Consider the following 15,404-nt stretch of genomic DNA (forward strand, 5'->3'; position numbering starts at 1 on the left):
GGAAGTTTAACAATCAACTCATTAGCAAGTCAATTAACAAATTTTCTGGAAACTGTTCTTTAACATGAAGCTTAGGGCAGAGGTGGCTGCCTTTTGGAGGAAAGAGAAAGCAGAGCGGATGGAGCTCAGCTAAGGAAAAAGGTGTGTTCCAGGGCCTGAGCACCTGGGAGTATGGAAGGTACCAGGTGAAGTCTGGCCTCATAAATCTCCACCAGACTGAGAAACCCAGAGGCAGAAGTTCCCCTCTGGGGATATGAAGAAATAGGGGAGAAAGGAAGTGCCAAATTTGCATCAAAGAGATAACATCTAGGTCCCCTGGAAATAAAGTGATTCACTCTGTTTCTAACTGAAACCCATTCTTTTTCTTAAATGCAGCATTTTTATATAAGAGCATGGACAAGATAACACAATCAAATTTTCTTTATTATTTAAGATGAAACATATGTCACTTCTTGTGGTGCAATGATCTCTGAATTAACAGTATTAGGACAGACTATGTACATCTCTGGAAGTGGTTCTACAAGTACCTGCTAGTATAGTCCTTCCACTTGTCTGGGTCCTCCACGAGCTTCATATAGGTGGTATCAATGGCAGCTCTGAGCTCTTTGAGAGTCACGTGACAGGTTTCAGGTGTGTTCCTTACTGGGTCCCGGCCTGGGAGCTTCAGACACAGTTCTTCAATAAGCTGTAACCTTTTCTCACAAACATGATGAGGACCTTTGTCACTGAAGAAAATCTAATGAGCAATAAATGTTTATATAATCCCTGTGAGAATCCATTCAATAGTTCCATATTTTCATAGATGATTCCATTTAGTTGACTAGTATAAAAGATAATTAAGCTATTTAGTGTTTTCAGACTCAAACCAAAGTATCGGTTATATATCTTTTAGGTAACAAATATGACTTTGCATGCCTGCACTTGGGGTGCATGAGACATACCCTGTGTTCTTTAATAATCTTTTCACTGCCTTCCTGGGGCACCAGCTTGGTCTCTCGATCCAGCTCAGTCCTGCATTCTTCTACAGAAGCTAAGAATCTATTCTTCTCCACATCAATCTTCAGATGAAGCAAATGATATGGGGCTTCTCCTTGAAGATCCTACATTCCATAGGAAGATTTAAAAAATATGATACCATTCCTGACTATATACATTTTCAATGAGAGGGGTAAAACCCATAAAATATTCCCTTTAGGGGCAATGTGATTAAATCACTATTGTCTGCACCTGGCTGCTTGCTGCTTTGTACTTTTCCAAATATTAGGCCTGAAATGAATCCTTTCAGCCTGCAGGGCCAGATTTTTCACAGGAATTATTCTATTTAATTTTTACTATAGCCTGACACAGTATCAATACTCCTATTTTACAGATTAGACCATTGAGGCTCAGGGATAAGTAGAAAAGCTACATTTGAATCTGAATTTAAATGATGCACTGATTCCACATACTCTCCTCGATACATGTCCTTTTAAATTTTGTCAATGATCCTCTGAGGCAGGAAGAACATATATTATACTCACTATACAAAAGGCAAAGAGAAAACTTTATTAGCAAAAAAGCCAGGATCAAGCAGCCCACGGTTTTGACCACCTGCCTGGTCCTTTATCCTTAGAGCATCCTACAAGAAAACAAGCTAGCAGCAGGCAAATTTGAGCTGAGCTCATGAAATGTTTTATGATCTTTTTTGATATAAGCATAAGCTACATCATTACCTTCCATCCTACAATTGGTTAATTTTAGCCAGCCTGTATCCTTAGCCATTTCAAAGGTTACTTTTAAAATAAAATACTAAAATAACTGATAAGAAATGATTTCCAGCTATTAAAAGACTAGAACAGATTATATCCTAGAGAGCTTAATGTGTGTGTGTGTGTGTAAAATAAATACAGCTTTCAATTAGAATCTCTATTCCATAATATATTTATGATATGTTAAGCTTTAAAGACACCTTAACAAGCTGGGGTTTCTTTAGGAATCTCTTTTTAATTTTCATATTTAGCAAGTAAACAAAATATGTCCTTAACGGTGTTTTTTCCTAAGCATAGGGCTGATTTTTTAGCCTATGTTACTGAGATGAGTAAAAAAAATCTAGAAAAAAAAATACAAAAGCTGATGGAGAGGGTTTTAGCTGCCTATCTTCCAGACCCTGCGACTTCTTCATACAATACACATGACGTTTGCCACTCACTATTACCTTGTGGTAGCACTTGTTAACCTGCCGTTAGCATAGCCTGCCTTGAGGAAGACAGCCTTCTGGTTGTCTCCATTGTACTGTAGCTGCTCCCCTGGCAAGCAGATTCTAGAGTCGGCTTCCTTGTGACAAGCTCAGTCTGGGGCACTCAAGTTGGACAAGCCAAGTGATTCCCTCTGTCCCCCGCTCACGTGCTCTCCTGCTGTCCCTCTTCCAGTTTCTGTCATTTCCCCCTCCCGCCCACTTCCAGATCTCTGCTTCTTCTTTAAATTCCTAGCTCAAAACTAGTTGCTTGAGTCACTCCTTTCCCATTCTCCCAGGGGGCCCACTTCTCTCTTCCAAAGCTTTCATAAGTATTACTTACACTTTTGGGGGACTTATTAGATATTATATTTTCATTATCTGCAACTAATTATCTCCCCTGCTGGACTCTAAGCTCTTTGGAGAAATGGATTGTGCTTGTTCATCACTGAGTCCCTAACCAACAAATATTCATTTTATATATATTTTTTAAATCATAACAATCTAAACCAGATGGCAAAATCCTTGTAAACAGCGAAATGTTAGTAAAATCTGACATAATTTCCTTAGATGAGAATTGTTTACTAAATGTTGCCAAATAAGTAAAATGCCCTTGTCATTCCTACCTCCCCCCAAAAAAATACTCAAGAAAAGCAAAAGAGCATTCTTAAGTAACATGATAAAATGGATGCTACTAAAAAAAAAATCATATCATATTTTATCACTGCTTTATTCAAGTTTGGCTCTTTAAATGGGAGAAGTTCCTGTCGTGACTTTCCATGAATTTCTACATTTCTCTTACAATTGAACCTTATCACCCTCATGCTACCCCCCCAACACGTATGACCCCTACTTATGTGTGTGCTCCCATTATGCCCTGACTCACCTTCCACTGTTTGTGGAGCTTTCTAACAGCTTCCTGTAGGCCCTGCTGTTCCTGCTCAGGGAGAATGTCGGTGAGCTCATCACAAGCTTTCAGGAAAGCATTGAGCACTCTCTGGTCCAGCTGGCTGAAGAACTCCTGGCAGGAAGAGGGGGAAGTGGTTCAGAGTGTTGGGCAGAGAAAAAGGCAGCATCAGACACTATAGAGTTAAACAGTCATGCCTCTACACAAGCCCCTTAGCCAGCTGTTGCCCTCTTCAAACCTTCCTGGCAACTACTCTTTTTTTTTTTTTTTTTTCAGGAATGAACTATAATTATCTATAGTTATGAGTCAGAAACCACCACATCTGAAATTCAACTAGTGTTTTTCATTTTCTAGAAAAAAAAATGTGCAGTTTTCAAATTTGGTAGAATATTCTGGAAGACCAAGGGGCCCAAAACCTTGATTCCATAGTAACAGAGTTTTCATTCCTCTAAGTGAGCGGTAAGGTCAGAAGAGCTGAACAGAAGCTAGCATTTAGCCTTACAGTTCCTCATACCTTAACTGGAGTGTGTTTCAGGCCCTGCTGCTTCACTGTGAGCCATTTCCATATTCAGACAAATACACACGACCCCCCATACACTATGGATGGAATTGTGCTTCCCTTCCCCCCTGCCCCACCATCTGTCCAAATTTATATGTTGAATCCCTAACCCCTAATGTGATGATATTTGGAGATGAAGCCTTTGGGGTAATTAGGTTAGATGAGGTCATGTGGGTGGGTCCCTCATGATGGAATTAGTGCCCTTATAATAAGAGACAGCAAAGATCTTGCTCTCTATTTATCTCTGCCTTATGAAAACACAGTGAGAAAGTGAGCAGTCATGAGACAGGAAGAGAGTCCTCACCAAAACCAATCATGCTAGTATTCTGATCTCAGATCTATAATCTCTAGAACTGTGAAGAAATAAATGCCTGTTGCTTAAGCCACCCAGTCTGTGCATATTTTTAAGGCAGACCAAACAGATGAATACAGCATGCGTGCATCTCTGTGCAGACTAACTCTCACACAGGGTACACATGTAGAGATATTCTGAAACAACAGTGGTTCAAAACAGAAAGTGCCATACTATAGCAAATGAATCAGTGGAAGGAGATGTTGAGTGGCCATATACATCAACCCCAAGGTCAGTCAGCTACATCACAAATACACAGCAGTCATCCTTTGATAGTATGGTTTATACTAATATTCACTGAAATTTCAGGAAGAATAACTCAAAATACATGTTTTAAGAGGGCCCATCCTCTCCATTCAGAATTTAAGAGATTACTAACATTTTCAATACTGGTATGACTTAAATGAGATGATTAACAGGAATATGGCTTCACAATAGGACAAGTTGTGGATCAGCTATCAAACTTCAAATGACACGGTGTTCACACTTTGATATGGCAGGTTCATGAAATGAGCACAAGAACTTAGACATCCACCTAGAGTTATCTCTTAAAAAGAGTGTGTTGGTTATATAAGAATTTCTCAGCTAAATAATGAATAGTAATTTGGAGAGTCTGAATTATGTATCCTGTAACTCTCCACTACTTTAGCCGCTTAAGAATGGCCAATTATAAATGCAACTCATCAACTGCTCTTGGAAGTTCTTTTTGCTGCCGCCAATTTTTGGGTCTCATAACCTAAAATGTTTCTGTCTTCCTAACTCATTTCTTCTACTCATTGCCTCAAAAACCTATTAGAACACAACACTTTTAATTTTTCACCCAAGACACACTTGTCTGTGTCCTCAGGTCAGGTATGCCATGAGGGACAAACTCACGGTATGTCTCCTCAGGAGGTCTTCTGGATTTCCCTTTTCTTCCAAGCCCTCCTGAGCTATCCGCAGCACCTTCTCCAACTCTGCTCGAGACTCCTCAAATTTCTTCATCAAACGACTATTGGTTTCCACATGTTTCTTCCAGTCTCCAATTTTCTTCATCATATTCTTGATTTAAAAAAATAACCCCAATGTAATGCTGCTTTCTCGTTATTGAGAACATCATTTTATTAAAGAGTGTTGTTTCTTTAAAAAACATGTGGAAGGAATAAATTTCATTATGAGAGTAATCAACTCCTTTTGACATTAATGAATATTAGAAAAAGAAGAAGTACAATGATTGGTTCCAAACCTCAGCAGGCAAGGCATTTAGCTAGAGGGAGAGCATGAAACATGATGATTATATGTCCTCATTCTTCTCATGTCTCTATAGCAGGGACAAAGCTTACCTGGAAAGCACCATGGGCATCTGCAATCTGTCTGTGCAGCTTTGTCTGATCAAAATGCTTTAACACACTGCTCAAGGTCATGAACTTTTGAACATTTTGACTGCCTTTCTCAATTTGTGTCATGGTTTTCTTACAGCTTTCTTGACAAGCTGACAGTTCCTACAGGGAAAGGAAGCCCACAACAATAGTATTTAAAATGGTGAGAAAGAGAAGGAAAGAGAGTAACCATTACAAAACAAAAAGAACAACATTATATAGCTTTTAGGCTTTTAGCCAGCTGTAAGTAAAATCAAAAGTACAGAGAAGTGTTTCTTTTCAGAAGAGCTCAATTTTAAGCAATCACTTAAGTCAGTGCTTTTTATATAAGGCATTTAAATGTCACATTGAGTTTTTTGAGATTTTTTTTTATTTCATGCCTGTGTTATTAACATTAAGAAAACGAAGGGGCATAAAATTGTTATTTGCCTGTGTGTGTCCAACTCATAGCCCTATCGTTTATTGAGAGAACAATTACAAAATCAACATATTAGGTTTTAATCTGACTAAATAAATTTAATACCAATGCACATTATACTTTACTGAGAGAGCTGCAGCAAATTATATATTATTTGTGTGTCTCAAAATGTACAACATTGAATTCCTTTTTTTTTTTTTCAACATTGAATTCCTAACATTCATTAGCTGTCAAACTCATTAACAGAATGGTGGACCTCAGATCCTAACCACAAAAGGGCAGCAAACTGGTGGGTGTGGGAGGACTTGCAGTTGTCACACATTCACAGAATGAGGAACCATGCTGACCCAGGCCTCTGGGTCTCTTCCACCTCTGCTTAGTAACCTGGCTTTGTAGTGATTTCTGCAGTTAAGAGCATAGAAATTATTTAGCCCAGCCAAAGGCCAATAGTCATTTTTTGACTTGAAGCCACACTTTTTGTATTTCAACATCCTCAACTGCTTTGGAAAAGTATTTCAAACTGCTCATTTGGATACCAGCTTTGGTAATCTAGATGCAAATATTAAGACCAAGGTTTTTGTTGTTGTTGTTTTGTGTTGGCAAAAGGGAGTAAGGACATACTTTTTCCTTTTGAAGATTTAGGACCAAAAAGAGTAATGTATGTTAGAAAGATATTATTAGGGGATCCCTGGGTGGCTCAGGGGTTTAGCACCTGCCTTTGGCCCTGGTTGTGATCCTGGAGTCCTGGGATCAAGTCCTGCATCAGGCTCCCTGCATGGAGTCTGCTTCTCCTTCTGCCTATGTCTCTGCCTCTCTCTCTCTCTCTCTCTCTCTCTCTGTCTCTCACGAATAAATAAATAAAATCTTTTTTTAAAAAAAGAAAGAAAGATATTATTAAATATTATTAATATATTATTACTAAAATATCAAATGTTATCTTAACCGTGGAAGGATTCTTTGATAGCAATTTATAGCAATTTGAGAATATGAGAAATGGCCCTATGACTCAAAGGGAAAGACAATCTTTATCCAATATGATGAGAACCTACTAGAACAGGGTTTGGTGATACAATCATTGTGGACTTACAATCAATAATAATTAATCATGATAATAATTGCTACCAGTTATTGAGTACATATTATGTGCCACTATTTGCTAGTTACATTATAGAACATATAATGTCATCTCCACAATAAGCTCTCAACTTAGGTATTATCACTTGCATTTTAAGGTGAAGAAACAAAAGCTAATCAAGACTTTGTAATTTGTTATATCAGATCTAAGATCTGAAGACCTGACTCACTTCAGATACTCTCTGCTCTTTCTATGAACTGATGCTGCCTTCCTTCTAGGAATCTACTTCAGTGAATGAGGTGGTAAACCTTCTGCCCATTAAGTTTCACGCTCCTCTGATAGAAAGGGTCATTTATAACAAACTACTTAAACAAGTCAATTAACTCCAAGAGTGGGAAGCTGTTCTGCATAGAGATCTGCTTACTAAAAATGAGGCAAAGAAAAATGATTATCACTCCAAACACATTTCCAGAATTTTATGATTGTATAATGAGACTTAATCTTAGAGGCAAAGAAAAGATCTCATAAGACACAGATTATAGACACTGGATAGAAATGGAATGCCACAATTTGCTTTTATACATATCTAAATATCTAAAATTTAAAGTTTATTTATAAAAATGTTATCTATACACAAATTTATATAGATAAATAGATAAAATTTTTATTTTATCTTTAGTGGCAGGGTTTTCATCTTTGGACAGATATTTTTGTTCTGAGATGCCAGTGCTATTCCACTTTTTTAAAGATTTTATTTATTTATTTGAGAGAGAGAGAGAGCACAACCAGCAGGGAGAGACATAGGGAAAGGTAGAACCAGACTCCCCGCTCAGTGGGGAGCCCGATGCAGGGCTCCATCCCAGGACCCCAGGATCATGACTTGAGCCACAGGCAGACACTTAACTGACTGAGTCATCCAGGTACCCCAAGATGCTGGTGCTATTCTAGAAAAATGCTTCCTGTCCTAACTGAATTTCTACTACTATAAGCACCACTCAGCCTTACTACACATGCTTTAAAATAACTATGTCTCCTCAAGGGGACTTTTCCTTACCTGTTGTTTCTGTTTAAAAACAGCACTAGATTGTGCCTCATGCTCAAGAACTGTTAAAATTTCATTGATTTTCCCAACTGAGTCATAAAAGAATGTCATCTGCTTTTCTAATTCTTCCAATGGTATCAACAACTGCTGAGACTCATAAAGGAGTGGAGAGTAACAGTCCTTGACCTTTAAAAATACAGAGACAAAAATTCAATTAAAGGCCACTAACTACCACAAACGCAGAACACTCTTCACAGCCCTCAGAAACATTTTCTTCAGTGATATTGTCAACAGGCTTTACAGATCTCCAAAGATATTTATTTAATGATATTCCCTATGTATTGTTAAATTTTGATATAAAAAACAATACTACTATATCACTGAGACAAATATATGTTACAGAGTTTTCCCATGAATACTTACCCAAATTATCCAAATGGATAGCACTTTCTCTTTTAAATGATGCTGTTAGTAAGCCAGATGGCATCAAATTCCAATTTATAGACTATGCAGTTATCTTCACTTCGTCCTCAAAATCTGACCTGAGATAGTCATGAATTACATTATCTAGACTAACCTCCCAACTTTATTTTCAAGGTCTCTGCTACTTGAACCCTTACCTCAAGACCAACCTATAGCTTTGCTGACTCATTCTTCCCAGACAGGCCTTGTGCTTCCCTACATCCCTCAGTTCCATGCTTTGCTGCTCTCCCTATTATCTTCTTCATCTCAAGTGCACAAGTCACCTACCAATTTATTTACAAAGGTCCCCCCGTCCCATGCCAGAGGATATTTTCCTAGTCTGAATTGATCAGCCCCTTCATTTGAAATTTGTTGTTTAAAAAAATGCTATAACTTAATACACTTGTATTCTTTATCTTAATGCTGAGGCCATACACTCCTGGGGATCAAGGGATCTGTAAAATTTCTGCCTTATCACCTTTATGTTGGAATCCAGGACCAGGCAATTCTCTAAGAATTTCCTGTTCCCACTCATTTTACTTAGAATTGCTCCCAAAATATTATTCATACTTTTGGGAACCAAGGAAAGGAAACTGAGTACTTGTTAGTTGACTATTCTCTTTTCTTAAATTATAAATATTTTTACACTGTCGGATACCTACCTGAAGGATAAGTTCACCAAAAGAAAGCTACTAATCTGCTACAAGGCTCTGATAAAATGACTCTGAACAAAATGAAAAGAATCTGCTAACATGCATAAACATCAAGTGTGCTTTAGAAATATTTCCCAAATACAGCTGAAAACTTACTAAGATGCTACAATTGACATAGTAGTTTTAAAAAAAAAAACAGAACAACTTAGATGTCTTTACAAGGTAGAATTTGCTTTCTCAGAGATTGCCCTACACAGTTTAAATTATTAAACTTGGCCTAGGCTAAGATGTGCAAGCCCAAGCTATGGCTCTGAAACCTTGAAGATTATCAAATCGATAATGCTGACTTTGAATTGCACCCAATCTTTATAAATAATCTTCACTTGAATATTAAAATAAAAAGAATTAGCAATTAACATTCTAATTTATACCAGTTTAGCAAATGAAGTTTTCTCTTTTTTTCAAGACCGTGATTCTTCCTATTTTCACCTATCTTATTTATTCCTCTTTTCATTAATTTTCCACTACTGATTTTACATAGGTTATTCTCTTTCTGCTTTTTCTCTCCTAAATAACAGGTTTCTCTGATTTCTTTTCCTCTGTTTCTCAATTCTTCATTACAAAATTTTCCTCATTTATATAGTCACTCCTTTCTTCTATCAGAAATGAATTACCCAATTGCAAACAATACAATCTTTATAAAATTCAACTTCAGGTAGATAACAAATCCCAATTACAGAGTTCTTGAGGAAAGTTCATCAATAGAACAGAAAAGTCTATGGCTAGTGCTTGATGTTCATGGAGTTCTCTGTACAGAAGTGGTACAAATGTATATATCTTGAATCTAAGGTGAGCTCCATAAGCTGAAAAGAGCAGAATTTCCACTGCTTCATGGCTATGCAGGCAGAAAATAGCATAAATAACCTTAGAGCAGACAGATGTCAAATCCACCTCAATTAAAGGCATTTGGGAATTCTTTCTCATTTAAATATCTGTTTTCTTCCTCTTCCCTCCTCTTCCTTTTCTCCCCTCATTTGTTTTATTCACATTTAACTGACTCCTTATTCCTCCAGAAGAAACTTCGCTCTCTATTAAAATAAAGCTATTACTCCTAAATGAACAGAGGTAATACCTGACATCAGCTCCACAGTTTGAGCTTTGAAACTCATGACAAAGTTACTAAATATCAGAATTACTAAATGAAGAATCCCACTAAAAAAATAAAAGCATGATCTCTTAACAAGTAAAGAATTTGCCCATGGGTGTGACTGAGGAGGTGTAAAGCACTCTGAAGGCAATGTAAGTCCTATACAGTGTGTCATGCATTAAAGTATTTCCCCACCTTGGTTAGCTGTTCTTTGAGCCCAGACATGGTTGCAAACATTTCATTAGCTTCTTCTTGGGAACTCTCTTTGGTAATGAGGTGTGCAGTCTTTGTAATCATCTTGTATTGAGCATCCATTACAGGCACCCTCTGCTCAATGTCCTGCATGAATCATTGAAACAACTAAATTAACACATAGTACATTTCCTTTTAATTTCAGAATTCCACAGAAGTCTGGACAAAAATCAATATGTACTGTATGAAATCCTATACTTCTAATACGTTTTTGGAGATTCCCGTTATTGCTTTCCTTCATTGCTAATATATTATATATTGGTAATATTATATGAATAAACAAAAGGTTTCCTTTATAAGTAACTGTAAATCCTTAAGTTAACATACAGACAAGCTGAAGTAATCTTTACGCTTTCAAAATGTATGTGTTAATGTAGTATGTAAACATTATATCAAGTAAATGCATGTTAATTTGGGGCAAATCCTCTGACTTTAACAATTATACAACCTAGTTTTTCTTAAAAAAAAGTAACACATTGTCATTGTAAAAAATTTATAAATCAGAGATAATAAGACAAAGAAAATTTAAATTACTTACAGTCTTCTCACACAGTGATAACCAGAGCCAACATCCCATCACTACATCATTAATGTTTTCCCTTGTGCATGCTTACAGCCATTGTTTATATTTACAAAAAAAAAAGATACAACTTTTTGCTTTTCTCATTAATAGTGTATTAGAAAAGCTTTCTGTGTCATCAAATATTCTTCTACTACTTCATTTTTGAGAGCTGCAAGGTATTCAAAATATGTAAACAGCACAATTCATTTAGTAAATCCTTTATAGGAGAGGCACTTATGTAGAAGTGTTCTCTGTAGATGTTGCCGGTTTTTTCCTAGTCCTCTGTAATTTGGTTGTAGAAAAAAATCTCAATTAAAAAACTATTTTGAAGTTACTCTATGATCAAAACATATCTTTAACATATTCAAATTTATTTTTTTTATTTAAATGCGTTTTTATTTTCAATTTTGACATACAAATCAGGATATGCACACATGTCAACTGGTGCCAAAGAGACACAGGAAAACTTTGCAATGATTTGAGTTAACTTCTGTGATCTTCCTTTCACAAGAGATCAGGCTTTCACTTTGTTGTCCAGAAACCCCCTCACCTCCAAGTCTTGAATTAATAGCTTGACATTAAGAAAAGAGACTTCTAAGGGTTCGGAAAGTTTCTTATGGGCTCCCATTGCAAAATCCGACAGAGCATTGACACAGTCTGTGTATTCCTTCTTCATTCTGTCCAGCTCATCAGCCCGAGCATACTGTTAGGAAAAGGGAGGAAAGTCATGGAAAGTCAATGAACCAAACCTCTGTGAGCCTGTAGCCTATATATCAACATACTCTCCAGTTATGTGGCGAGAAAGATGTCACTTTATGATTCTTATTTGGGATACAATTGAAATAAGTCCAAATACTGTGAAAGTAGAAAAGGAATGAGCACAGAAGCAAAGAATTATGATCTCGAACATAGGTTGCTCCATATTAGTAGGCTCCATATGTCAATATAATCCTAATCAAACTATACATTTCTGTAATGTTCCTCTATTACAAAGGGAAAAGAATAAAGGGCCAAAAATAAACATAACAGTTCTAAACACATCTGCCTAAATAAGCTCATGCTACAACAATAAAACAGTCTCTAAACAGACTGTTTATCACCACGTCTATAACGCATGCATGTTCTGAGCATGTACAGATTTGAAAGACATACTTGCTTGACTTCCATGAACAACTCCCTCCATCGCCCATTGAGCAATAGCAACTGCTGTTTAAGGTCTCGGGAAACCATCTCATCACATGTTTCAATTAGAAAATTGCCTGCATCATTCATGGCAGCATGCTGCTGTATCCAGTGAGGCAAATTTCGGAAAAAATCCTAAACAATAAGCAATGCATACTATTGTAAACCAACAGATCAAAACTTAATGAATGATATGGAAGTAACCAAACTATGAGAAAAATTTTTCTTCCCAATTTGTGTAAATTTTAAGGTAAATCTTAGCTCTCTTTCCAAATGCAATTTTCAGTAAAGAGGTTCAAAAATAGGAACTAGAAATGGCGAGTGTCTTTTTATAAGAACGGCTTATTTCTTTTGTCATATTGTTTGCTGAAGACAAAACAAAACATTATGACCATTTTCTGTTATTCTTATTTTACAGATGAAAAACTGCATTTCTGTAAGTGTAGGACTTGTACATGGTCTTTAGGCTTGTAAATACCAGTGCCAGAGTCATATAAAGGTATGGTGTGTGTGTTTTTTAATTTTTAAAAAGATTTTATCTATTTATTCATGAGAGACAGAGAGAGAGGCAGAGGCACAGACAGAGGGAGAAGCAGGCTTCTCGCAGGGAGCCCTATGTGAGACTCAATTCCAGGACCAGGATCATGCCCAGAGCGAAAGGCAGACACTCAACCACTGAGACACCCAGGAATCCCAAAGGTATGGTATTTTAGAGTAATGCACAGTTTTCTGTAAAAATGATAAACTTTGACCTATTATTTTTTACTTTAAAATCTGAATATGGTACATGAAGGTAATTAACAACAGTGGATATAAACCATTGAAGGAAAAATTTTTAAATTAAATATCTGGGCCAAGAACACTTAATACAATAACATCCTTTCTTATTCATTTAAGGTTACTCAGTTGGCAATGAAACGGTTTTCTGCTGATTTCAAGTTAATACATGTGTGCTTGTGCATATATACATACACCACAGTAAAAACCAAGGATACCAAAGATAATTCAAAATCTATTTTACAAGCCATGTGTGGGAGGACTTCCCACATAAATAGATGAGAACACTTCTGTTTCTGGTGGTTATAATCCCTTGGATGAAATTAACACATATGACATTTACTAGGGCACAGCCAGTCCAATCAGCAGAGCCAAAATCTGTATGGGTATATGGTTCTTGTTATCCTTAGCTACACAAGAATATTTAATATATGTGAAACTGAGACTGGTAAACATTTAAAAAATTATGCATCTACTTGCATAACACAATAACATAAGAATTTTGGACAGCAAGCACTAATTCTAATGTATTTGCTATATTTTTAATGGGAGCCTGGCATTTTAATGTCTTTTACATATAAGTTGATTTTTCTGGGAAAATATCATCCCCACTAAGAAGTAAATATACAGAAACAATCGACTTTATGTGATATTTTAGTGTGATACTAAAGTAAAACTGTACCTCTTCAAGTCACACATACACACCTATAATTGGAGGAAAAATATCACTCTTGCCCACTCTTGCCTGCTTTCAACCCCTGACCGAAAGCTCATAAAATCCAAAAAAGAATATTTAAAGAGATGAAAATATTTGACTACCCAGATGTCCAACTGGTGTGTGTCATTACACAGAGTTAGTATTACATTATCCTCTCTTAAATGAGAAATTCCACAGAGGTTGGGACATTCAAGCACAGACCTTAGGGTGAGTATAGCGACCTCTCCTGCCCACTGGGATTGGCTGCCCCTCCATAGGTTCCTGCTTTTTTGAATGCAAAAGCAAAACTACTGAACTGATCAGAGATGAACTCTTTTAACATAACTTCTATAAAGCAGTATATTCCTCGGCTTAAAATAATTTGCTAACGTGAAAGCACAACTTTTCTGGCCAAGTCAAGAATCCTGAATTATCCTTGAAAATATATAATACTCCTCAGAGAACTATGCTGAAGGTGCCTCACTGCTAAGTTCCTGTGAACTCCTTTCCTTGGGTAAGAAGCAATCTTACCTTTTTAGCATGCTCTGTCTGATTTAGCATTTTCTCAGCATCCTCCAGCCAGGCCTGAAGACTGGCCACCGTATTGCCATATCGATCCCAGTTAGCGATGACTTCTTCAAGCATGCTCCGCACGCTCCTAACTTCCACTGAGAGGTTCCTCCACTGGGCAGTGGTTTCATTCATGAATTTCATCACATTCTCAGCTTCTTCCACTACAACAGATACAACAAATTATAATTCTTACTTTATATTTTAAATCCACCAAGCCTTTTTTCTATGGTCTATATACTGGTGTGCAATTATAATTCTTCTTTACATTATTACATTAACAGATGAAATGCTAGAATTTCATTCAGCTAATGCTGGGAATATGTTATACCAAATATGATAAACATATTTACAAAATGAAGCAAACATATTTTTCAACTTATGTCTTCACACTAACTTAAGTTTTCATTTACTTGATAATAATATTCGTTACTTTATTTTTTCATTTAATCCTCAGAATTCAAAATAGGTTAGAAAATTGCAATTTAGAACATGAATGCTTTTTTTTTTTTTTTGCCCCTTTTAGAAGATCACACACACAGACATGCACACACAGTTTGATTATACAGGTTAGACAGGCAATGCACAAACTGAAGGGGACTGAAGCCAGTATATGTTCTTCAGGCCCATAGCATGGTCACAAAAAGATTCTGCAGGAAAAAAAAAAATGACCTGATCACACAGAAACCTGTGGGTTCTAAATTGTAACTCTCTTAACTGCAATCAATTCTATCATGTATTTTACCTGAACCGTCAGCTTGGATGTACATCTCCGCTGTCTGTTTTAAGATCTGGTATGTCACTTCATACTGTTCAAAGAACTTGGTATTTTCTATAAAAGACTAGAAATGAGGAGTGGTTAGAAGACAGCAAACGCTAGGCACAGGTAGAAATATCAAAGTCAGTTTCTTCAGAAGAGGCATATGGGTATTTTGCCCAAATCTATCAACCTCATTCTTATAAAAAAAATACCAAGTTAATTCAACTGCTATAAAATAACCTGATTATTCTGAGAATATAAATTGATTCCATGCTTTTAATTCTAAATCAGCACTATTGAGAAAGTATTCTATTTCTCCTCCACCAAAGGGTTTGTTTTCAGAAGAGACTGCAGTCTCTCCAGACAACCTGGGGCTAACATTTAGAAAGCACTAAATTTGGACGAACATTTTAGTGTCC

At 36.6% G+C, this 15,404-nt stretch overlaps 1 protein-coding gene across 18 annotated transcripts in view; it reads right to left on the reverse strand.

The window, feature by feature from the left end:
• The window catches only part of SYNE1 (spectrin repeat containing nuclear envelope protein 1), a 449,600-nt gene that overhangs the window by 284,028 nt on the left and 150,168 nt on the right, over window positions 1–15,404 (reverse strand). For all 18 annotated transcript variants that reach the window (XM_072828127.1, XM_072828137.1, XM_072828100.1 and 15 more), the window contains 11 exons: window positions 14,971–15,067; window positions 14,187–14,389; window positions 12,152–12,316; window positions 11,550–11,702; window positions 10,381–10,524; window positions 7,936–8,109; window positions 5,353–5,511; window positions 4,907–5,071; window positions 3,099–3,233; window positions 942–1,100; window positions 528–736 (listed from right to left, as the gene is read on the reverse strand). In XM_072828127.1, the coding sequence (XP_072684228.1) occupies window positions 528–736; window positions 942–1,100; window positions 3,099–3,233; window positions 4,907–5,071; window positions 5,353–5,511; window positions 7,936–8,109; window positions 10,381–10,524; window positions 11,550–11,702; window positions 12,152–12,316; window positions 14,187–14,389; window positions 14,971–15,067 (1,763 nt within the window). The remainder of the gene's footprint in view (window positions 1–527; window positions 737–941; window positions 1,101–3,098; window positions 3,234–4,906; window positions 5,072–5,352; window positions 5,512–7,935; window positions 8,110–10,380; window positions 10,525–11,549; window positions 11,703–12,151; window positions 12,317–14,186; window positions 14,390–14,970; window positions 15,068–15,404) is intronic.

This window comes from Canis lupus, chromosome 1 (assembly GCF_048164855.1).
Source record: "Canis lupus baileyi chromosome 1, mCanLup2.hap1, whole genome shotgun sequence".
NCBI lineage: Eukaryota > Metazoa > Chordata > Mammalia > Carnivora > Canidae > Canis > Canis lupus.